The following is a 25,139-nucleotide window of genomic DNA, read 5'->3' as shown; positions in this document are numbered from 1 at the left end:
GACCCAGGACAGGGAAATCACTGTTTCCAGCTTGTATCCCCTCTCGGTATCTCGTCTCAAAGCCCCTCCGCCTCTCCATTGCTGGCCACGGTCTCCTTACAAATGCCCCTTCTCCATGTTTATTTCAGCAACCGTAACTCAGTCCGAAGCATCTTCCTCTCTACCTTTAGAGCTTGTGGAGACACTCGTAAAAGAAACAGAGGCATTTGCTCGTGCAGAAAAATGGATTTTGAGTGGCTGCTATGTACCAGGCAGAGCAATATGATGGTACCAGAGCTACTGTGGTGAGCAAGGCAGTTGTGGAGTTTTAATACAATGCAAGCAATTTTAAGGTGATGTAATAAATGCTGTGATGGAGGCAGAGCAGAATGCGGGCTCTGGGAGCCCACCAAAGGGGCACCCACCCCAGGTTCAGGAAATTAGGGAGGGTTTTCCAGAGGAGGCGATAAACAAATTGGGACTGAAACATGCATAGGAGTTGGCCTGCGTGTCCACTGCACCTAGAACACAGAACATGCCTGATATATAGTGTGTGCATGGTCATTATTAGTGGAATGAATGAATGGAGAAGAATGTTCCAGACAGACAGAACAGCATGAGCAAAGATCTACGGGTACCAGATTCAGGCAGTGGAGGAGCTGGGAGCTAGGACACAGGTACATCGCCCTTCCTGTCACACCTCCTGACATGGAGATGGGCACTCTGCCTTCATGGATGCCTTTAGACTGTCTAGGTGCCTGTCAGTGTGCCTCCACTTCCCAGCAGGGGCTAGGACATAATGCCTGGTGAATATTTGTTGAATGAATGAGAGGGAGAAACTTCAGAGCTGGTATTTCCCAGTCATCTCACTAAATAGGCAGATGAGGGGCAGGTCAAGAGACAGGTGGCCAGGGTGTCATTCATTCAACAGTGATTTTTTTCAGTAACCGTTTAATGCAGGGCACTGGGCTGGGCCCTGGGGCCACAATGGAGAGCAGACTTGGGCGTGGACCCACCCTCAAGGAGCTTACAGTCTAGTGGGGAGTCAGATGGTGACCAGAGAGTCACCTAATGTCAGTAAGATTGGAGACCCAGGGAATAGCCAGGCAACTCTGAGCAAATACAGCCAAGGACCTGACCCAGACTAGGGGTCAGAGAAACCTCTGGAGGAAACAGGCCTGGTTGAGATGTGAAGGCTGAACAGGCAAGAGTTGGGGGTGAAGATGAGGAAAGGATTCTAGCAGATGGATGGCACAGGCAGCGGCTGGAGGCAGCACAGCACCCTGTTCATCTGAGGAAGTTCAAGGCCAGAGGACTAGAGGGAAGTGAGGAGTCAGTGAAGCCGAGAGAAGGGGAACCAGGCAGGCCAGGCCACACAGGCGTGGAAGGGCTTCTGTGGCGTTTATCTGGAGGTCAGCAGGAAGCCACTGTGGAGTTACTGGCGGACTGGGTTGGGGTTGTGGTGACACACCCAGATATGTATTTCAGAGCATTCATAGCGCCACGGGGGAGTCCACATTGCAGGGCCAGAGAGGCTGTGGAGCCCAGTGAGCTGGTCCCCGCAGGGATGGTGGTGGGTGGGAGGGGCAGGAGCAGACTGCTCCTGGAGAGGGAATTGCAAGGAAGAGTCTGGTTTCTGGCTCAGTGGTGGGTGCAGAGGGAATGTATTGCCATTCATGGAGCCGAGGACACAGTTTCCAGAGTTTGTTCTTAGGCCTGCTGAATCTATACCGTCTTTGAGACTCCTGCAGAGGTATCAAGTGGACAGTGGCTTGTTTGGGACCCAGAGTGGCCTCCATGGAGATAGGGGTGTCTCAACTGCTGTGGCCAGGGCTAAGCAGCCACTTGGCGTGCTTGACTCCAGCCAGGGACAGGAGCTGGAAGAGAGGCCCCGTGGGGTAGGGTCAGTCGGAGGCTGGCCGCCGCTCCTCCAGCCTGCCTGGAGCCTGTCAGCTGTGTGGTGACGGAGTGCATTTCTCTGCACCAGAATAGATTTGGGCTCAGCAGTTGGCTCTAAGTGCTTTTTGCCCTGACGTTCAGAAATGAGCACTGGGGCAGCGGGAGGGCTGGGATAGGGGAGGGAGCTCAGGGGACGGGGCCACAGCCTGCAGGGGCCTGCTGCGTGCCTGAATAAATACGTGTTTGCCACATCACACACTGTCGTGCAGGGTGGAGGCAGAGAGGGGAGAGTGTCTTTATGTATGTGTGTGCGTGGTGGAGGGGGGTGATGGCATATGGGTTTGAGCTCCTAATCCAGTGGCGTCGGAGGACAGGAATATCTCGAGGTCCAGGAGGGGTGCACAGAGCCTGACAGCTGCTTCCACCAAGTATGTCTTCTTTATCTTCACGTAGATCTTGGTCAGAGGCACCAGCTCTCCTCCAAGTGGAAGGGATTAGGAGACAAGGGAAGCAATTTCAGAGGTGGGCTGGGAAGAGGCAATGTAGAGCCCCAACTTGGGGAACCAGGAGGAAAATGTAGTCCCATGTGCATGTGCATCCTCCCTGCAGATCTCTGGGTGTGTGATGCCAAACCTTGCCAAGGGGGGCACTGTGTACACACAGAGACAGAGGGAAGAAGGAAGTAGTACAGTCCTCAGGGTAGTACTTAGTGGTTGTCATTTTATCTTTTAGGGGAACAACTTTCATATAATAAAGACTTCCTTTAAGATCAGTGTTGACCTGCCTCCTTTATTAGACTGCAAAGCCTGTCCCCGTGAAGAAGCCACTGGGTTTGCCATACTTGGGCAAAGCCTGCCAGAGGGTTCTTGAAAAACCAGCTCTGAGCCTGACTAGACCTCTCTCTTGGTTTAAGAGAAATGACTTCCTGCCTGCAGTCACCATAACTGATAGTTCATGAGGCAGAGACAGTAAATAATTGTTCCACAAGTTTCAAGAGCAAGCGTAATTAGTACAGTTAACAGTGTTAGGTGATTAATTGGTTCATTCAGCACCAGTGTGAATGAGGCAGAGCGTGAGCAGGGGAGGGGCCAGAGCCCCCAGACACCCAAATGTGGTCATGGCCCACTGCTGATCAGCCAGGATCTGGCCCCTGAAATAGGAGCCAACAGCTAAAGGGCATTCACCTCCACGAGCTGGGGCTCCCTGGGCCAGAGCAGAGGGCAGGTCACTGGGCAGGGCCCACGGAGTTTGTCCCATTGGTGGTCATTCAGGGCTGGAAAGAGCTGGATTTGGCTTCCATATTGTTTCACCTGTTTGCCAAAGGTCAGAAAGCTGTTGTAAGTGAATGAGAAGACTGACCGATTAGCCCATTTAGGAGAGGAGGGGGCACGGATGCATAGAGTCCCAGCCTGTGGGGTTGGAGGAACTCCAGAGAGGGGTCATTTACTGGATCTCTTGACCACTGAGCTGAACTGCTCTGGGGCATCCCTGTCAGAGGAGACTGGGCTCTATTTTAAAGTGCTCCAGGGAAAGATGCTGTAAACAGGGGTAACAAGCAGCAATTCAAATCATGCACCAACCCCAAGCCTTCGATGGAAGCTGCTTATTAGCATGTTGGCCAGAGAATCCCGAAGCTGAGTCTGGGAAGAGCGCTGTGCCTGACTGGCACTGCCTGCCCTGAGTGCAGAACAGAGGAGAGGCGGCCTGCAGGTCGTTTCCAGATCAAAATCCACCTAGGTCACTCAGGCAAGTTTTACACTTTCCTCCAGGGTAGTTTCTTGGGGCCTCACTTATTGCCCCAGAGAAGCAAAAATGGTCTTGAGTGCAACTCCAAGGCACTGAAGGGTGTGAGAGATGATCAGGAAGGCAGCTGCAGACTCAGCTTGTGGGGCGGGGGCGGGGAGGTTCCTTTCTTGGCCTTGTGGGACTACAAAGTCCCACAGACCTTGAAGCACAGAGTAGTGTGGAGAGTTGGGACCAGCCTGCTGGTTTATCTAGCTATCTCTGCCTCCACCAAGATATTAACGGGCATTCCGCAGATGGAAACTTATCTTTGGAAACAGTGTGTTGGGAGCTTTGGATTAAGGCAGAGCTGAGTCCCAAGCCTGGCCCCTCCTCTTAGGATCGAGGAGTAAGGCCTTGACCTCTCTACACCTGTTTCTTCTCCTTTACAATGGGGATAAAGCCTCAGGGACTGTTGTGAGGGCTGAAGAGGAGAAAGTACATAAAACTTCTAATATAGTTTTGGTCATGGTACATATGAATTCTCCCACAAGATGTTCTGAGGTTTGGGGTGACACATTAAGACCAGACTGACTATTCCAGCGACTTGTGAGGCTTGGGAGTGGGGGGGGATCACTTGAGGCCAGGAGTTTGAGACCAGCCTGGGCAACATATCAAGAGCCTATCTCTATAAAATTAAAATAAACATAAATGAGCTAGATGTAGTAGTGTGCACCTGTAGTCCCAGCTACTTGGGAGACTGACACATGGGAGGATTACTTAAGCCCAGGAATTTCAGGCTGCAGTAAGCTGTGATCGTGCCACTATGCTTTACCCTGGGCAACAGAGTGAGACACTGTCTCAAAAAAAAAAAAAAAAAAGAAAGCAAAAAGGAAAAAGACAAGTCTGCCTGTGGGAAACGTGTTGAGAATGAACGGCTGCTTCAGGCCCAAGTCCACCCCAGGGCCCCAGTGCTGTTACTCCTTCCCCCACTGTCCCATCCTCAAGGCCAGTGAGTATACACCAGGCATACTGGATTTGCAGGGGCAGGGGCAGCGTCAATTATGCTGCTGACATGGGGCTTGCTCAGCCTGGGGGAGGTTCTGGGAAGAGCCAAGAGGAGTGTCCTGGGGTGGGTGGAGGAGGGAAGGAAAAGCAGATGTAGAAAAGTCTGGAAGATGCTTCCCCTCCACCCCCACAGCCAGCCCCCACCGGCTGCCTCCCCCAGCCAAAAGGCAAGGCTCCCTCGCAGCAGAAAACATATACACATATTTGCAAGCTACAGTACAAACGAGCGGCAAACCTAATGATTCGTGATTATTATTTGAAGGGTCCCACTGTTACAGATTTATTTGTCATTTCTTGTAATAACACCGACGGTAATGAATTCATTTGTATTAATGTGAATGTCACGAGGACTTCCGTCGAAATTCCGCATTAATTAATGTACCATTAAAACAAAGTGTCGCCCAATTAATATCAAACAGAGGTAAGGCTGCCAGGGTCCTCTTCATCTGGGTTTCATTTGCAATTCATGGTATTAGCACCCTGCTTAATGAACGTCATTTGCAATTCCTACCCCTGGTCTCTCCCACTTCCTAGGGGAAGGTCAGGGAGCCCTAGGAGCTGTTGGGCCCTTCACTGGGCACCCCGGGGCCAGGAGGAGGAGGGAGGGGTGGGACTCTGTTTCTAGGTGGAAATCGAGTCTCTGCATTCTTCATTCCAGAAGGGGCTTGGAAGGCCCTTGGAACTTCCTGATCGGTTGGTTATCTCCTTCAGTTACCCAGAAGGTACCTTCCTGAGGTTCTGGTAGGGAAGAGAAGACTAGTTTGTTTCTTGGTCAAGCCTGGTCTTAGCAGATGAGGCCATGGCCATCCTGGGAAAGCCTTCCAGCAGGGTGTACCCAGGATTCTGGTTTCCCTCTTTTCTTGGGGTCAGCCTGGTGGTCTTCTCATGGTCTTTGTGTGCCATGAGAAGACCACCAGACTGACCCCAAGGACCCTCAGGACCTCTAGCTGTCCCTGAAGCCAGCAGTGGAGCCCAGTGGGTCTTGGTCTCCAAGGCACAGTAGACCAAGGAATTGGACCCCCCCGCCCTGTTCCTCCCACAACCCCTGCAGCGGGGCTTCCACCTCCCCTAGCAGGGACAGAGGCACCATCCAGCACCCTCCCCTCTCAGGGAGTGCTCCTCAGGTGAATGATCTCCTTGGGCTGCCCCCGCCCAAGTATAAGAAGCTGAGGCTGCCACTGGCAATAAGGAAGTTTCCTGCAGTGATGTGACTGCTATCGCTATGACTGTGGGCCAGGCCTCAGGCTAAGTGTCTCAGAATCACTACTGCTAGGCCCACAGATGCAGGAGGAAGGTGTTATTGCCCCATTTTACAGATGAGAAAACTGAGGCTCAGAGAGCTTCGGTACTTGTCACACAGAGGTGGAAGAGGGGAACTAGATAGGTGTTTGGGTTTGTCGAATTGGTGTCTCTGTGTCCTCCCATCCTTTCCAGCTAGTGATCCACATGACAGCTGGAGGGACAGGGCCACAGGGGGCCAGGCCTCTGCTGTCCTGGCACATGGTGCCCTTGACTCTCAGAAAGTCCTTCCTTCACTGGTTGCCCACTTGCAGGGACTGTGCCCCGCAGTCCTGGCACATGGCAAGCACCCATAGCCGGCCGTGGAGTATTTTAACCTGTGCTTAGTCTACATGAGAGTGTCATGTGTCTCACTGGAAAGTGAGGCTCTGAAAAAACAAAAAAACAAACAGGAAAGGGAGGGAGAAATGCTTTCACTGATTTTCACTTCAGAACACACTGCCTTTTTATATTCTGAGGATGGTCCCAGAGCAAAGGGGCTGGCGTGGAACTAGAGTGGCTTGGATTTGAGGAAGGACTCACAACTGAGCAGAAAGGGAGTGCGGAGTGATGTGGTCTGCCCCGTCATTGAATGGACAAGGACCCAAAAGCCAAAAAGCTTTGATTCTTGTCCGGGATCACACAGGGGACCCTGGTCCAGGGTCTTCTGTCCCCCATCCAGGGCTCTTTCTTCCACCCAATGCTGCTTCCCTCCAGGTTAAGAATACTGTGTGTTTGGGAAACCACGTTACATTCATGTTAGGGCAAGGTAGGGGACATCAGGGAGTCAGCACTAACATGGGCACCTGCAGTGAGAACTCTACCCCAGGGACCGTCTGTGTGACTACCAACCAGTACCCCCACTCCCAACTGCAGCTTTTTCATCTGTAAGACAGGGTTCCTGGGCTAGGGCAGTGCTTCCCCACCTTGGCTGTACATGAGAACTTGATGGGAATTTAAAAGATACAGAGGCAGGGACTGGGCCCCAGCACCGATATTTTTAAAAAGCTCCCCAGGTGATTCTAATATGCAGCCAGGGGTGTGAACCATTGGAATAGACATTGGAATAGGATCATTCGGTCTTTCTTCATCGATTGAAGCTTAAGCCATTTCCCCAAGGTCCCCAGAGCCCAGTGACTTTCTGCAATTGCCCTCTCCCTGCCTGGGTCCAGTGCCCCCCAATCTCCCCACACCCCCAGCTCTCACCACCCCTCAGCTCCCCTGCAGCCCGGTGCAAACCTTCCCCAGCTCTGTCGGCCCTTAAGCCCTGGGGAACCAAGTGACAGGTTCTGCTTATCACATCACACCGCCTGAAGGGCCAGCAGCTGTAGCCTCAGGATTGGAGAGGCAGAAACTGCACCAGGCCTACCCCACCATACTTATGCCTGCCCAGGCCTCTGCTCCCCGCTTCACCCACTCCTTCAGTATGCACACCCACCCAGGCTGGGGACAGAGGGACAGGGGTGGGAGGAGTCCAAGGGGCAGGGGAGGAGAGACAGCAAGAGAGCCTGCTTTGCTGGAGCTGTCTTCTTATTCAGAATCCATTTGTTAGGCGCAGCGTCCCATAGATGTAAGGCCCGCCCTGAGGAGATTTGCATATTTATTTTGTTTAACATGATTCATCATCATGCAAGGGAATGAATTTGGGGGCAGGGAGATGGAGCCCCATTTGTGAGCAGGACATCTGGGTACAAAGAGCTCAGGGCAGTGTTAGAGGCTTTTGCACATCCAGAGTGGTCCCCTTTGGGATGGAGGTGGGGGACATGTGATCCCCAGAGGGTTCCCTGGGAGTTTTCTCTCTGCTGAGGGCAGAGCAGGGACCTCAGCCTTTAGAACCTTCCCCTCCCTTTCCAGACCTTCCCACCATAAGTAACATCTGCAAAGCACCTTACAGTTTACTGACCCTTGTCTATGCACATCTCCACCTTAACCCTTACACAGCCCCATGAGGTAATAGCATTACGACAGAACCAGAGATTTGCTGAGCACCCATTATGCACTAATCACTTTACACACTTTGTCTCCCATAAGCCTCACTATAACTCCATGAAGCAGGTTTCTTTTTTTGCTTTTTGTTTTTCGAGACAGGGTCTCACTCTGTGGCCCAGGCTGGAGTGCAGCAGTACAATCACAGCTCACTGCAGCCTCAATGTCCTGGGCTCAAGCATTCTTCCCACGTTTGAGTCCCAAGTAGCTGAAACCACAGGTGCACACCACCATACTGGACTAATTTTTTCTTTTTCTTTTTTTTTTTTTGGTAGAGATGGTCTCACTATGTTGACCAGGCTGGTCTCTAACTCCTGGGCTCTAGCAATCCTCCCACCTCAGCTTCCCAAAGTGCTCTTTTTCTTATTTTAAAAAAATTCCAGGAGGCTCCTTGCATCCCTCAGTCACCACTTTTCAGACTCTACCAAGCCTCAAGGTTACTGCATGCCTCCAGCCCCTGCAGCCCTGGGTTCAGAGACAGTGCCCTGGAACGTGATGGCCCAGCTTCTGGACTGCAGGCTAGCTTTTTAGACAGGACTCTTCTTATAGATCACATCGTATCATTCCCCGGATTTTTCTCTTGAAGTTTTTTGCCTCTGCAGAAAGTTGTGAGAATTTTTTTTTTTTTTTGGCCTTTGATTTTTCAAAACATGTTTCCATAGTTAATTCATTTTATCTCCACCCCAGCTCTATATAGAAGATAGTATAGGGATTACTATACCCATTTCCTGGATGGAAACACTGAGGCATCAGATGTTTATGTTGACATTGCATAGCAACAGAGAAGGAAGTCGGGAAGATTGTTTTTGGAGAGCAGTCGGACTGTGACGCAGTCTGGGGCAGTTGTTTCCGGGATTTTCCTAATCAGGCCAGTGTGCGTAGAGAGGAATATGGGCACCACACGGATCCTTCCTGGTCTCCAGAAGCTTGTTTCCAAGTCCCTACTTGAGGGTAGGAGGGTATGAGGCTTCCAGCAGCCAATCAGACCAATCACTCTGGCCAGGGAGGGGTATGAGATGATGACTCTAAATAGCTAAGAACTGGATTTCCCAACTCATACCTTTATTCTTGGTTTCCTTCCATTTCATGGAGAGGAAAACAGAAGCCCAGCCCATGAGGGAGGGGGTGGTACCTGGTACATGCCGCCTCGTGTTAAAAGCAGATATCCTGGGTGCTGGGGCCAGGGCGGGCACCAGGGCTGCACCGTCATCATGGCCCTTCCTGTTCCCTTTTTTTTTTGCACACAGCCCTTAGCCAACTGCTGAGAATGGAAATAGTGTTCTTTATAATGTGAAATTATTTCTTCCTTAGTGTTTCAGCCTATAGTGTCACTGTTATGAACTTTGGTGCCACTTTGACTCTTGATCCTTTGTATGTGGTCCAGCCGTCCGTCCCTGATGCATGCTGCCCTCTGCTGCCATGTGCTCTCTCCCTCTGCTCCTGCTGGTTTGCAAGTGAGAGGGTGCGGGGGGAGCCTGGAGGAGGCAGGTGCAGGGATGGCCCTGGAATGTTGTCAGTGATGGCAGGTGGCACTGGGGGATCTCCAAATTCTACTGTCATTCATTCTACAGGAAGGTCATTGGGTTGGAGTCAAGGGTAAGGAAATTTGCCTTGGAGCTCCTTAGTCTCTGAATAGGAAGGAGCTAGGGCCATTTCATGCTTGGGTATCACACTTGGCCTTGAAAGTCAAGCTCCTGAGAAGAAGTGGGGGAGGCCCCAGATGTCCCTCTGATGAGACTCCACCTAGCCCTGCGTGTCCCACATGTGTGCATGGGGTGAGGGGGAGGGTGTCTCACCCCAGACCCAGGCATGTGTGCTAGAAGCCTGGGTGGAGCCAACAACCTCTTCTAAGGGAGGGAGTGTCAGTCACTGGGTGGTGATGTCTGACCTCTGCCCTCTAGGGGAAATATCCAAAGGAACGCAGGTCGGAAAGACAGAGGCACCATGAGCACGGACCTGGGAGGGGACTATGCTTTGGGGCTGGCACGTGGAACAGTTGAACTGAAATCGAGGCCCCAGTGGAGCAGCAGTGAAAGAGGAGTTTAAAGAGAGAAGGTTTGATGAGACTATGGTGACGGTCAAGGTCTGGGAGACTTTGCCTTGGAGCACATGATGGTGTTTTTGGGGAAAATGAGATGCTGGATGAGTGCTTTAGGGCAGGGACTTTCAGGAGCCATTATAGGGGGCAGAGTTGAAAGGGAGGAGGCAGCTGGAAACCATGGCTCTTGCCCATAATCCCAGCACTTTGGGAGGCCAAGGCGAGCAGATCACTTGAGGCCAGGAGTTCGAGACCAGCCTGGCCAACATGGTGAAACCCTGTCTCTACTAAAAATACAAAAATTAGCTGGGCATGGTGACGCAAGACTGTAATCCCAGCTACTGGGGAGGCTGAGACAGGAGAATTGCTTGAACCCGGGAGGCGGAGGTTCATGCCATTGCATTCCAGCCTGAGTGACAGAGCGAGACTCGGTCTCAAAAAGAAAAAGAAAAAGAAACGGAGGAGGACACTCGGTGGTACAGCCATAGGGAAATACTGTTTTTAATTTTGATATTAACTTTTATCGAACGAATATATGTATGAATTTAAAAGTCAAATAGTACAGCTCAGCTTATAATAAAAGCAGCAGACCCTGATTCATTCTTTACCACTCCTGCTTCCCACCCTGAGAGAATCTCATTCAATTTCTAATATTCTAAATCACATGCTTATACATTGTTTTAGTTTTGAATATTATCTATTGATTTCCACCTATGAAGGATGAGAATTTCACTTTTACACCATCCTCTACCTTAGCTATACACACACACTGGAGCATGCACCCTACTGTTAACATTCACTACACCCTACTCTTAACGTACGTGCACCCTACACAAACATCCTACTCTTAAATTTCACTACGTCCTACTTGTAACATACATACACCCTACATAAACACCCTTCTCTTAACATTCACTATCCATCTCTAAACATAATTATATTTCTCTTTTTAGCTAAAACATCATTTAGTGTACACAGTATTATGATTATGTAAATGTTATTCACAGCTGAGCCACATAATATACTGTAATTATATTTCCTCTTTTATTTTTCCTAGAATTAATAGTCACTTCTTTTTTTGTTTCTTAGTGTTCCTTAATGCTTGATGTAGGGAGCCTCTCAGCATATTCAAAGTATATTGAATTTTTAAAATTTGATTTGCATTTTTCTTAACAACATTCTCCCTGGAGTGTCCACCCTCCTGTCTCAACCTGGACCAGCTGTGCTCTGACTTGTGTGGTGTTCTGGAGGCTTGATGTGGGGTGAGCGTTGGGGAGGAAAAGAGTCACTCTGAGAAATCTGTTGTCTTTCTCCTCTATTGGATCCGGTTTCATGAATGTCATATTTTCCTCTTTCTTGGTTTACACCCTCATTATGATGAGGTATACTCTTCAGTAATTTTCAGAAAGAAGCATTCATGGGAATTTTTTTCCACTTCATCTGAACAATATGTTCATGCTATGCTTTTGTTTGTTGATAGTTTGGCTGCATATAGAATTCTGGAATGGAAATAGTGTTCTTTGTAATGTGAAATTCTTTCTTCCTTAGTGTTTCAGCCTATAGTGTCACTGTTATGAACTTTGGTGCGACTTTGACTCTTGATCCTTTGTATGTGGCCTTTTGTTTTCTCTCTGAAAGTTTCAGGATTTTAAAAAAATAATCAATGTTTTTGAAACTTCATGGTTTTATGTCTCAGTATAAGTCTTTCTTCTGAACACATAGTGGTCTCTCTCAATCTGGAAACATGTCCTTCAGATCTGGGAGATTTTCTTCTGTTACTTTTTGAATGATTTCTTCCTCTTCATTTACTCTTTTTTTTTTTTTTTTAACTTATTTTATTTATTTATTTATTTATTTATTTATTTATTTATTTATTTATTGAGACAGAGTCTCACTCTGTCACCCAGGCTGGAGTGTAATGGTGTGATCTTGGCTCACTGCAACGTCCGCCTCCTGGGTTCAAGCGTTTCTCCTGCCTCAGCCTCCCGAGTAGCTGGGGTTATAGGCACCCGCTACCACGCCCAGCTAATTTTTCATATTTTTAGTAGGGATGGGGGTTTTGCCATGTTAACCAGGCTGGTCTCAAACTCCTGACCTCAGGTGATCCACCTGCCTCGGCCTCCCAAAGTGCTGGAATTACAGGCATGAGCCACCATGCCTGACCTGTATTTTTTTTCCTCTGGAATTCCTATTAGTTGGAACGTTGGATCTTCTGAACTGCTCCTCTAATTTTCTTACTTTTCTCTTCCATTTCCTCTCTTTGAATTTGTTCCTACTGGGGAAATTTCTTTATCTTCCAACTCTTCTGTTGAGTTTTTAAATTTCTACTGGGCCTTTTTTCCTCTTGGAATATTCTTTTTCCAAAGATGTTGTGTCTTGTCTCTCTGAGGATGTTAAAGATGCTTATTGTTGTTACTCCTTTTTACTGTTTTTTCCCACTCTGTCTTTCACATTAGAGGCTATTCTCAAATGTTTAGTGATCCTCAGTTGTCTCTTCATATGTACAGGTGAGTTCGCACGTAGCTGCCTGGAAGTTTGCTGTGTACGTGTGGAGCAGGGCACCGTTGGGACTGCTTGTTCACCAGTGGGCTCCATTATGGAATGATTGGAGGAGGACCTGGCTATTCTTTCAAGGGATCTACAACATGTCAATGTTCGTGTTTTCTCTCTTGCACCAGTTCTCCTTTTTACTGCCTGGAGGCTTCAGGAGGCTGAATGGCTAAAAAGACCTGATGAGGGATGGGATTTGTGGGGAAGGTACAGATTTCCTCCTAACCTCCCTGTTTTCAGTGCCTGGTTCAGCTTCCAGCCATGAGTCCAGAGCTTAACTAACTCAGACCCTCTAGAAAGTAAATCTCACATTTTGTGCAAGAGTTGGGGAAGGGATCTGGGAGTCTAACCACTCTTTTTAAAGCTGTCCAGCCTCACCCCATTCCCTCCCACTCAGCATCACCTGCTATCTCCAAGTCCTGAGCTTTTCCAGTGTTCCGAGACACAGGCCTGAGCTTCAGCTCGCCCATCTCCTCAGGCAGTTATAACTGGCCCATCTGTTTCCAGTTTCCAGAATTTTGTTGACATATCTCATCTGCTGTTGTTTCCTCTCCTGTTCTTTTTGCCCTTGTGGATTTATGCATTTTTAATTCCTTTATTGTCATTTTGGTGAGGGGCTGGGACAAAAACAGAAATAAATGGATGTGTTCAATCTGCCATGTTTACCACAAAATGCTGATTCTTTTAAAACATTTATTGAATGCCTTCTATGCACAAGTGACAGTGCCAGGACTAAAGAGGTGGCCAAGGTAAATAACAAAAAGGAAGAGGAGGGTGAAGAGTGGGAGTCGGGAAAGAGAGGAGGTCCGGTATGGCTGCAGCAGGTCAGGAGGGCCATTCAGTAAGCACTTTGATGAGTGTCTTCCAGGGATTCCAAAAAGCCAGTACACAGCTGGAGGCTGCGAAGGAGGGACTCTGAGGAGGGACTTGGAGATGGGAGGGTGCTGGGCTGGCTCTGGAGGAGACCAGAACAGCTGGGGAGACCAACCTAGGCCCAGAGAGATGTCCTCGAGCCATGTCAGGGTGTGAGTGACTTAGGACCCAGCCCACAGAGCTGGCAGCCCACCCCGGCTCTCAGAGCATACCTGGCACCTTTTAGATCCAGTACATTTCACCCAAAAGAGCAGATACTGGTAGAAAGAAGAGATGGCGCCAAATTATTGCTCCCCGATTCCTCCAGATAGAGATGCCAGAGTACGGGTACACATGGGTTTGTGCACACACATGTGCCCCTCCCTGACCAGAGTGGGGCTCCCTGAGATATGTGTTGATGCCCCGTGGGCACTCGCCCCTCCTGCTTCTCTCCCCTGTACTGTCCTCTGTGGACCTTGTCCTCCTGCGCTCAAGTGCCTTCTTGCTTATTTGAGAAAGAAGCATAGCCCACCTCTCCCATAGACCCCATTTCTCCTCCATCACTGCTCCCCCATAAGCTGGAATGCCACAAACCCCCAAATTTGGGAGTGACATCCTCCCGAAGCATCCCAGTAGGCCTCCAGAATCACCAGTGAAGAGGCACCTGCTTTAGCGTCCAACAGAAACTGAAGTGCAGTTTCTCCTCTGCCCCAGGAGCCCATGTTCAGAAAGTTCCTTGCCTCCGACTTGAATTCTTCTTGTTCCAGTGGGAGCCCCTTTCCTTATTCTCAGTGGAAGTGTGCAATTTCGGAGTGCCCTCCTTCCTTCCGAAACTCTTTTTAGGCTAAAGCTCCCACCAATCCTCTGTTCTCTTACCTAGAGGCCTCTTCAGCTGCCACCCTCACCCGCAGCCCTTCCAGACCAGGAAGTCCCACTTAGGAGGGGCCCTGAGCCCACTCTCCATCGTTATCTCTGGAATCCTGAGGTCTGGTCACAGAAAGGTGACCCGACTTTGAATCCTGATTCCACCACTTACAATCTGTGTGACCTTGCACAAGTGGCTTCATTTCTCTGACCTTCCATTTTACCCATCTGGGAAAAGGAAGCAGGGAGTGAAGGTGCGTAAAAATGCAGCCGAGGGCAGAGGACGGAGGGGCAGAATCCCAGTAACCCCTCTCCCCGCCCCACCCCAGCCCCAGCAGGCAGCAGCCCAGCCTCTGAGCAGCACAGGAGGCTCTGTTACCAGCTCTGATCCACCGAGGCGCCTGCACCTTGTCAGAACTCCATCTGTCAGGAATTTATTACTAATGCATTTTATAACAGGCTCTATAATAAGATATTAAAGACTGTAGCGGCATCTAGCAAGCATTCCATAAATATTAATAACGCCTTTAGAGATGGCACCTACGGTGGAAATGGTAGGGCTTTTTGCCAAAGTTTGATCAAGGGTACAGCATAAGTCTTACAGGGGGCGAAGGGAGTAGGTGCACCCCAAAGGTGAGAGGGTGTGGCGTCCTTCTTTTCTCTCTCTCTCCTATCTTCCTTTCTCTTGCTGCTTAATGTTTGTACGTCTTTTCCTGTGTTCATAACTTTTCCTCTAGAATGTCTCTTTTTATTTTCCTGTTTCAGTTAGTTCCTTTCTCCCCAAGTTTCCTTTCCTCCCTTTTCTCTTGCAAATTCTCTTTCCTCTTCATTCTGTCTTCACTCTGGCCCTCAGTCCTGCCCCTCTTACTGTTCTCACCGCATTTTCCTCTGTGTTCCTGTGCTCTCCCTTCTCCCTGCCCCTCCTCCCTGCCCCCATTTCTTTACTGTTCTCTCTGTCTGGTTCCTCCTTCCTGCCTCTCTGCCCCTCTCCCTGTGGCCTTTTCTCCCTCGCTGCACGCGCTCCCTCACCCTGTTCCAGTGAGCACCCGAGCCACCTCTGGAGAGGCCTGGAGTGTAATGTAACTCACACTGCATGTGAGAAGTGAGCTATTTATCATTATTATTAACGAACAAGATCCTTTGCACGGCAGAACTTTCCCAGAGTCTATTCCCTTGTCACCCCAGGAGTAGCAAAAAGATTTATTTGTCTCTGAATTGCACAGGGTGGCCCATTTACAGCAGGTCCATCAGAAGTGATATGGAGCTTAAATGGGAACTGGAAGAGGCAGGACCTGCCCTGCCTGCGACCTGCATGGTGTGGGTCACTTGGTGAGAGAGACATCCTGGCAGGTGCAATAATTTTGAAGGGGATAATGCCTAGACGTGCTCCCTGGTCCCCTGAAGGCATGGGTGTACATTTGGGGATACTTCCTTTGAAATGGCCCAGAAGCCGTAAGGGTGGGCCGTAAAGGTGGGACCAGGCATGGGGGGTACCATGAAGGAAGGGAGGAGGGAAGCAGGGGTGGGGCAGAGAAGTGGGTCAAGAGGCCTCCCTCAGAAGTAGAAGTGATCATGCCCCGTGGGGTCTTTCTTCCAAAGACCACAGCTGCTCCCTTCCAGCAAGAAGGTGGACCCAGGGCCGGTCTCCACAATGGAGGTGTGGGGAGAAGCTGCCCTGGAAAGGAGAGACCCAACCCCCAGCTGAAACAGGCCTCTTGGTGCTGCTTCTTACAACTCCAGCCCATGCAGTCCCAACCCCAGACACCACCGAGCCCCAACCCCAGACACCAGAGCGACACCTTCCACTCTTTCTCCTTGTCCTCAGATGGCAAAGCCTGGCCCTGCCGAGCATCTCTCTTCAAGGCCTGTCCTGGCTGACTATGTCAAGTCCATGATCAGGCCATCCCCTGCCCATCCGGCCACCTCCCCATGCACATGCTGATAATTGCCTGCAACCTGGATTTGCATGTTAATAGGAGTGTCTGGGGACAGTTAAAATGAAGAGGGAGCTGGCATTTACCCGGGCTCCTTTATTCTTCTCTCCATTGTAACCTCCAGCCTCGTGTGGCAGGCACTGCGCCCTCATTAGCAGTCCTGCAGCAGCGACCTGGCACTTTGCTTGCTGCGGGCGCTAAAGAGGTAGAATCCCATCAGCAGAGGGTCTGGGTGAGCCTGGGGTAGAGCCGTGGAAATGAGGAGGCCCTGCCCATGGCTGGGCATGCTCTGGGGGCAGGAGCAAGGAGCTGAGACCCATGCAAGCCAGTGTGAGCAAGTGGGGTGCCCACAGAAAGGACAGCACAGGCAGGTCATAGCACTGCAGCCACAGGCAGGAGACAAAGTCAGTGGGGCCTGGGACAGCCATGGTAGGAGGCTCTTGGAGGCCCTCGTTTCTGTTTTGTCTCCTGCACTGTGTTCTGCTCCGCTCACTGCAGGTGGGCTTCCTCTGACTGCCCGTGGCATCTCTGCCACCCTGTAACTGTGGCTTGTGTGTGGCTTTCGGCCTGTCATGGTGCTCACTCCAGACAGATAACAAAGATCTTTCTTTTCAGATTCTCAGAGAAAATTGATTTAATTTCTCAGGCCCCACCTGATTGATGTGGCCTGGGTCCGAAGTTACTTGGAAGAAATGAGAGTGCCTAGACCCATCATCTAGAGCAGAGCTGTGGTCATGAGGAGCAACTGTTCTTGGAAGGAGGGTGGGCGGGGAGGCAGCGGTTGGCATCTCTTTGGGTGAGGTGGACAGAGCACTCTGTATGAGTCAAGACACCCGATTTCCACTCATGGACTCTGCCATGATCCACCTGTGAGGCCTGGAGCAAGGCACGCCCCCATCTGGGCTCATTTTCACATCTGTAGTCCATCCTAGGAAATGGAGAGGCTGGACTGGATGACCCCAAGGTTCCTTCCAGCTCCTGCATTCCAGCCATCCAGGGTGGTGTATGGTCAGGACTGGCTTCCTCCCAGGCCCCCAGGTGCCCCTCTCACCCCTGCCTCAGATCCCACCCCTCCCCTCACAGGCTCTCAAGCCCATTGTGGAGGGTCTCCTGGGGCTCTTCCATCCTTATCTTGTCTTCAGCAGCCAGGATCCAATCAGCGGAGATGTTCTCTTTCTGAATTTTAAGGTGCCCATTTGTCCCAAGTTCATGGTGAAGAGATTCGTTGACTGTTTACACTATTTATAATACTTCCCCCTTTATGTGGGGCTCATCTCACCCTGCCTGTAATGGTATTTTATTACTATAGTAATAAGCGCAATGACCATTTATTGAATATTGCTCAATGTTGCTGTGTATCTGGCCCAGGGAGACTCTCTTTTTTTCACACTTTATCTCATATAATTCTTTTGTTTGTTTGTTTGTTTGTTTGAGACAGAGTCTTGCTCTGTCACCCAGGCTGGAGTGCAGTGGCATGATCCTGGCTCACTGCAACCTCCACCTTCTGGGTTCAAGCCATTCTGCTGCCTCAGCCTCCCCAGTGGCTGGGATTACAGGCATGCACCACCATACCCAGCTAATTTTTGTATTTTTGGTAGAAACAGGGTTTCACCATGTTGGCCAGCCTAGTGTCGAACTCTTGGGTAGGAGCTGCTAACAGCTCCATTTTACAGATGAGGAAACTGAGGCCAAAAAGAAGTTTAACAGCATATGTCTGTAATCTCCCAGGGGAAAAGTCCAGACTCAAAGTTAGGGAGTCTAACTCAGAATTCATGCTCTGAGCCACCAGGTGTCACTCCCTGTAGCCTAAACCCAGATGCACCTGGCCCCATAAAGCAAATCTGCTTGTGTTGAGTCTGCAGATCTGTGTGCACGTCTGTGCATTTTCCATGGAACAGCAGCTGGGTGCTCGGAGAAGCCCCCAGTGTATGTGCTGATGAGCGCCCCTTCTTCCCCCCATCTACTTCCCTGATAGAACGTGGTGCCCAGGACCTGAAATGCAGGAAGTCAGCATTCTTTTCTCTCCAATAGTTTGTCCCTTCTAAGCATATGAATGGCTCCTTGCCAGGCCCATTTAAAACCTTCTCTAAGTTATGCAGAAATTAAATGGGTTTTCACCGCAGGGCATGAAACATAATCCAAGAAGGTCAGATGTGGAGACCATCACTTCTTTTTCCCCTTTTCCACCATTTCCTGAATCTTGCTTTTAAATCCTCTGATCAGATGCAGGAGGATCAGAGAGGCTTCCCCCAGGACCATGCGGTATGGACAGTCAAATGTCCTCGCCTCCCCGAGGCAGGGAGCTGGAGAGCTGACATCTCACGGGAGCCATCCCTCTCCTGTGGGCGCCAGCTTCATCCAGAGTGGTTTAAGTAGACTGGCCGAGTGCTCTGAAGTGAGGGCTGGCTGTTTTGGTGGTGGTTGTTGTTATTGTTGTTGTTGTTAAATATTTGGTAGAATTCACCAGTGAAGCTGTTGAGTCCTGTGCTTTTCTTCGTTGGAAGATTTTTTATTACCAAATCAAATAAACATAAAAGCATAATGTTGAATTAAAAAGCAAGTTTCAGAGTGATCTATTTGTATATGAAAACCATCTATTTACAAACACCCATGAAACAGTATCTTATATTATTCATGGCTAGATATAGATACATATGAAGTATAAAAACAGACTTTCACACAAGGGGCTGGCAGCTCTGAAATCAGAATGTGGTCATCCTTTCTTGTGGCAGGAACCGTGGGCCCCCATGAAGTGTTTCATTCTGGATTCATGGGACTGGCTCTGGCACTTATGTGTGATCTAGAGAGAGAGAGGGCAGGACAGAGAACTGTGGGTTAGCTGAGAACCTCAGAGAGATCTCCTCAAGTGGGAGGAGAGGTGGAAATAAGGGATGCTAAGGTACCCAGGGCTTAGCAACAGGGGAAAGTTCTACCCCTAGGGCTGAAGGGAGAAGGAGAGGAACATAGTGTTATCAGAGCCCACTGAGAGTTGGGGCTGGGGAGGAGAGCCTGCTGGGGTAGAGCTGGAGGGGGTAGAGGAAGTAAGACCCCAAACTCTTTCTCTTCCTGCTCTGGGAGCTCCTACCAGAACTTCCCATTGGCAGAACCCGACTGGAAGCCAGCCAGCAAGAGAGCCTGGAGATGCAATCCACTGAGGGACCGGGGATTGGGGAAAGGCAAAACTGGGTGGATCATGGGGCCAGGGAGGTGGGTAGACAGGGAATGCCCTGGATGGTACTGTTGATATCAGTGCTTCTTGACACCTCCCTACCCCACCCTTGAAGGTGCCCTTGTCTGTGCCCCTCTAGGTTTCCAGAAATTAAAATCACAGCTACTGTCTTCTCAGCACTTATGTGCTGGAATGTTTACACTCATGAGCTTGTGTATTCTTCACACTAACCCTATGAGATATGATTAGCTTCAGTGTACAGTGAAGGGATTAAGGATCAGAGAGATTATGTATTTAACCCAAAGACACATAGCGAGGCTGGGATTCCAACAAATGGTCTGTCCATCCCTGAAACTCTAGCACTTGTCTGCTTTGCCCCCTTGCAGACTTCATTCTGTTTTGGAGGGAATGAGCATCTTCCAAGCAGCTGAATTAGGACGGGTAAACCTAGCAAAGGAAAAGCACATTCAGATGTCCAGAGGTGTGAGGGAGCCTGCTGGGTTCAAGAAGTACAAATAGCTCCATTCCCCTAGGAAATAAAATGTGAAGGGGGAAACAGGGATGGACCACAAGGATCTGTGTTCTATGCAAAGGGCACTGGGGAGTCACGGATGGGGAGGAGGAGAGGGGTGTCCTGCATCTGCCTCCCGTCCCCAGTGGACAGAGTGGCTGGAACAGGCAGGACGTGAGCCTGCCCATTCAGGTTGACACTTGTCTGCTCATGGGGGCAAATCCACAAACCCAGGAAGAACCTTCAGCAGCCCCATGGCATTGTTCTCCGCAGGCCCTTTCCAGCCTGACCCGGGGCCCTGTGAAGAGCACCCCTATATTAAGTGCATGGTCTGTCTGTGAAGGGCTGCCAGGAGGGAGGCTTGAGGTTGGTCCCCAGAAAAGAAGCCTGCAGCTTGGGCAGCCAAGGGGCATTTGACAGAGGAAGCGAAACCACCAAGAAACAGGTTTGGGGACCATAAGACCCTCATCCAGAACTCCAGGATCAGCAGATCATCTTTGGAACTGGTGCTGTTTACAGCCACCAGGAGGCCATCAAAAAATGAAGAAGAAGGAAAAAAAAAAGATACTGCATTTTAAATGTTTGGGCCCCTCCTAGAATGAAAATGACAAGGCCTCGGGTCTGGTCGGCTGAGGGATGTAGAGAATGGGCTTTGGGGGACTCGGCTCTGATGGCACAGCTGCTCCGCGCCGGCTCACCCTTGTACTTGCTTTGCTCTCACCCCCAGAATACACCGGTGGGGACGCCCATCTTCATCGTGAATGCCACAGATCCCGACTTGGGGGCAGGGGGCAGCGTCCTCTACTCCTTCCAGCCCCCCTCCCAATTCTTCGCCATTGACAGTGCCCGCGGTATCATCACAGTGATCCGGGAGCTGGACTACGAGACCACACAGGCCTACCAGCTCACGGTCAACGCCACGGTGAGTCTCCACGCTGGGGCCCCGGCAGTTCCAGCTGCCTCTTCCCACCCTGGAAGAGAGCAATGGGGCATTCCAATGGGACACTGACCCAGTGGCACACACTCGAGGATCTGTAATAACAATAGTGGTGACAGTCATGATAGAAATGAGGCTGGCATTGCTGAGGCTTCGTGCTGTGTCCCTGGCACCGGGCTGAGCATTTGAAGGGACTTTAAACCTCAAGCATCCCTATGTCATAAGTATTGTTAAGATGCCCATTTTGCAGATGAGAAAACTGAGGCACAGGAGCAATTCAGTGACTTTCGATGGTCACCCAGGAGCCTGACTCCGGCTCGGGTAACCTCCTTGAGACATTCTTAGTGCAGGGCGCCTCTTGCTCTCTGGGACACAGGACAGAGGTGTTCACCCAGCTGTGTCCTGACACCGTCCAACATGCAGGGCCCAGAGGAGTTCAGGCATCCTGGCTCTACTCTACAGAGTGGTGTCCTTCCACAGCATTTCTCTGTGCCAAGCACATTGCTGGCCCCTGCGAATTCCAAGATGAGCGAGTCAAGGGCAGAAGGCAGGAGAGGGTAATTATCCCATCAGATGGCTGACTCTGCTGAGAGTCACACAGCCCATGAGTAGTGGGGGAGCAAGAACCCAAGCCCAGGTTGTCCACCTCTCAGTCCAGTGCCCTGACCACCGTGCTGCATGGCTAGACATCTCCAGGTCTCAAGAACATTGCAGCATGCCCTTTGCGCCGGCTGTTTGGGAGATCCTGGGGAATAGGCAAGCCACACTCTAAATAGGGTCCTCCCCCTACCCGTCCCCTCTCCCTGCTCCCAGCTGCTACGTCGGGGCATAGCTGGAGCCATCAGTTGGCAACAGAGCCATAAGCTGGCCTGTTGTCCCTTAGATTCTGTTGACAAAGCTTGTGCCAAGAGCAAAAACACATGGGAATCCCTCTCACCCCTCCAGGTCCCATCTGCCTGACACACAGCATCCACTCCTGACTCACATAGCTGTCGAGGGGGCTGCAGGCAGTGCTGGGGGCTCTCCGTGGCAGTTCACAGGCTGCAGATCCAAGGCTCTGGATCTGGACCGGGTTGAGAATCCAGTTTTGAAAGATGGGGTGCCCCAAGGCTTGGCCAAGATGCAGAGAAGGGCCTCAAGAGCTAGGAAATGCAAACTTCTTGTTTGTCTCTGGCCCAGTGGCTGTGAGGGAGGTCACTGCAGGTGACACTCACATTCTTTTCTTCTCCCCTGGTTAAGTGTTAGTTGCCTGGGAGGAGCTGTGTGCTACTGTTTGTAAAACTGACTTCGGGGGTCAAGAGGACGTGCAAGCCCAGGATTTGCTTTTTGTGCACATTCGCCTGCACCTTGCACGCAGCCCGGCACCCACACATGCACTGCCCCTCCACCGCACTGTTTGCACACACCAGGGCCCGGAAACACACAGATGCTTGCCCGCTGTCGGATAATTTCCATCCACCATAAAAATGGCTTTGGACCGTGGGGAATAGACCAGAGCTGGGCACAGGCAAGAATGTGGGTGGCGGGGCCTATCCGGAGGCCTGGGCTCAAGCTGGGATGATGAATACAGTTAAATTGCCATTACTCTCCCAGAAATCATGCTTGGAAGCAGCAGAACGGGAGGGGCCCTAGAAGTCCCTCTCTAGATGGCTTCCCCCTTGCTTCTGGAGGAGCTGACACCAAGTCCTTCTCGGGGCTGGCGCTGGGCCCTTGGCTGCTAAGCCCTTCCCCAAGGAAGGAGATTCTCGTGCCTGGCATTACAGGCAACAGTGTGAGTTCCCAGCCACCGCTGAGCAGGTACCAGGATGGGGAAATTGAGGCATCCTCTGGGAACAAGCTGCTGACAGCCATGGGCCCCAGAGTCACAGCTGGGAGCCTGGCAGGATCCCTCCCCTTTCCCCACCACAGAGTCCAGAGTGGGCTGGGCAGGGGCATTTGTGGCATGAGCAGGACTGCAGCCACAGGTATGGGACAGAGAGGGCCTGTGCCAGGCTAGACAAAAGCCAGCTGCCTGAAAAAGCCTGGTTATGGCAAATCAGAGCCGATGGCATCCCCTGTCCAAGAGGTCAGGGGACTTGTTTTGAGCCTCTCCACTCTAGTCCTGGGTGCCTGGTGGTCATTCAGGTCCCTGGCTGGGAGCTCTCCCCATGGGCAGTGCCCAAGCCTGCGGTGCGGGCTCTGGTCCTGGAGCCTGAGAGCCTGCCCCCCGAGAACCTCTCTGCTCACCTCCTGCTTCCAGACCTTCCCCTCCCTTGCAGTACGCACTCCCATCCCTGAAGGCCCCCCCCCCCACCCTCTCCTTGGCTGTCCCTGAGGATTCCTAAAGACAACCAGCCCTCCCTTCTCCTAGACACTGCAGCTCCATCTCTGCAGGCCAGGAGCAGGTACCAGGCTTCTTGGAACACCAGGAATGCCTTGCATCATTCAAGTCACCCCAGACAAACCAAGGGAGATCTAACCTGGGGACATTCGCTCCTCAAATCTTAACTCAGAGAATGTTCCAGCCCGAGGGGCCTTAGAAGTCATTCACTTCAGCCCCTTCATCTCACAGAAAAGGACATCAGATTCCCAGAGGGAAAAAGAACTCATTTGAGGTTACTCAGCAAATTAAGAGACTGAACTGGTGTTAGAGCTCTAAGTCAAAACTGTTAGTAGCAAATTTTTATGTGAAAGGATCTGAGTTTGAGTTCTGGCTACACACTTGGAAGTTGTATGACTGTGGGCAAGTTACTCAGCCTTTCTGAGTCTTTGTTAACTCATCTGAATAATGGGCCCATTGTAACTACAGATGCAAGTGAAGTGCCCGGTAGAGTGGCTGCCACCTCATCTGTGCAAAGCACTGCAGTTACTGTTACTGCTGGCTATTTTTATTCAGTTGCAGCAGGCTACTTAAACAGTAGGAGATAGGTTTGGGGTTTTCTTTCTTGCCAAGCATTAAAAAAATTTTTTTTGAGATGGGGGTCTCGTTGTGTTGTCCAGGCTGGAGTGCAGTGGCTATTCACAGGTGCAATCTTGGTGTACAACAGCCTCAAACTCCTGGGCTCAAGTGATTGCCCCACCTTAGCCTCCTGAGCAGCTGGGACTACAGATGCATTGGCGAGGTTTTATACAATGAAATTCCCAGCTGACGGTTTAAATATTGCTCGCCTGGCTACAGGGGGATGGCCTATGTGACCTCTCAGGATTCTTTCTTGGAGTCCCCCAAATGTCACAGACCCTGGAGCTCCCCCTGCTGGTTAGACTGGGAAAAGTCCTTAACCCGTAAAACCCCAGCCCAAAGCAAGGGACTCATGAATGCAGGAACGCAGGTGCCAGAGTAATCCCCTCTGTGGCCTTTCTTCAGAGGAGTCCCCATCCTGGTCAATCCCCTGCTGCCCTAGGATGAGTGGGGACAGGAAGTGGGCACAGAGAGGGGTGGCGGCCCCCGGCTGAACTCAGCAAAGGAGCTGAAGGTGGCACCATATCTACTCCAAGCTGGTCATCCCACCACCCGATGTCCAAGGAAGTCAGGCCCGGGCTGCTAGGGGCTGGAGGTCTAGCTGTACCCCAGCCCTGCTTTGTAACACTGGATAAGCTGTCTTCCTCTGGACCTTGGGGATGCTGTTTGTGTTTTCCTGTACAGTTCAGAAATCACCGTGGGTTCTTAGAGTTCTTAAGCTTCCTTTAACCAAGCCCTTCCCTGCTGGAGTGCAAGAGCATGGGTGTGTGTGTGTGTGTGTGCGCGTGTGTGTTTGCACATATGTGCTGCACAGTGCAGGTCTGTGTGTGTGTACATATGTGTGTGAGTGTCCCCACCATCACTCAGCCTAAGGCTGTATGTTCTCTCTGCTCTCTAAGGATCAAGATAAGACCAGGCCTCTGTCCACCCTGGCCAATTTGGCCATCATCATCACAGACGTCCAGGACATGGACCCCATCTTCATCAACCTGCCTTACAGTACCAACATCTACGAGCATTCTCCTCCGGTAAGACTCCTGGCCCTGAGAGACTTCCTTCCGAGCTCCTGTTAGGGATTAGCCCTGTAGTGGGCTGGGCTCCTCCTTGGCTCCTGCACAGTCCCTGTGCGTGGCAGTGATGGGTGTCCTGGCACAGTGAAACCCCAGCCACTCTTCACACCATGCCCATCTCCTCACCCTCTCACTCTACCCCAGGGGCTCCTTGTGGCAAAGAACAAAGGCTTCCAGGGCAAGTAACGGGGAGCCATTCAGACAGACTTATGTGGAGGGATGGGGATCCCATGCAAAATCCAGCCTGGGCTGGAGAATGGATCTAGGCTCAGTCTGGCTCCACAGAACATCAGTGTAGCTCAGCTGTGTCCCTGCCGTGTCAGTCTGTCCCTCTCTGCTGATGA

General features: G+C 50.9%; 1 protein-coding gene across 1 annotated transcript in view; it reads left to right on the top strand.

Moving 5' to 3' along the window:
• Window positions 1-25,139, top strand: part of CDH23 (cadherin related 23) — a 422,351-nt gene that overhangs the window by 150,349 nt on the left and 246,863 nt on the right. The window contains exons 7-8 of the mRNA XM_077946644.1: window positions 20,578-20,772; window positions 24,625-24,753. Coding sequence (XP_077802770.1) covers window positions 20,578-20,772; window positions 24,625-24,753 — 324 coding nt within the window. The remainder of the gene's footprint in view (window positions 1-20,577; window positions 20,773-24,624; window positions 24,754-25,139) is intronic.

Source organism: Macaca mulatta, chromosome 9 (genome assembly GCF_049350105.2).
Source record: "Macaca mulatta isolate MMU2019108-1 chromosome 9, T2T-MMU8v2.0, whole genome shotgun sequence".
Taxonomy (NCBI): domain Eukaryota; kingdom Metazoa; phylum Chordata; class Mammalia; order Primates; family Cercopithecidae; genus Macaca; species Macaca mulatta.
The sequence above is the reverse complement of the archived record's forward strand: the minus strand, read 5'-3'. Positions and strand labels throughout refer to the sequence as shown.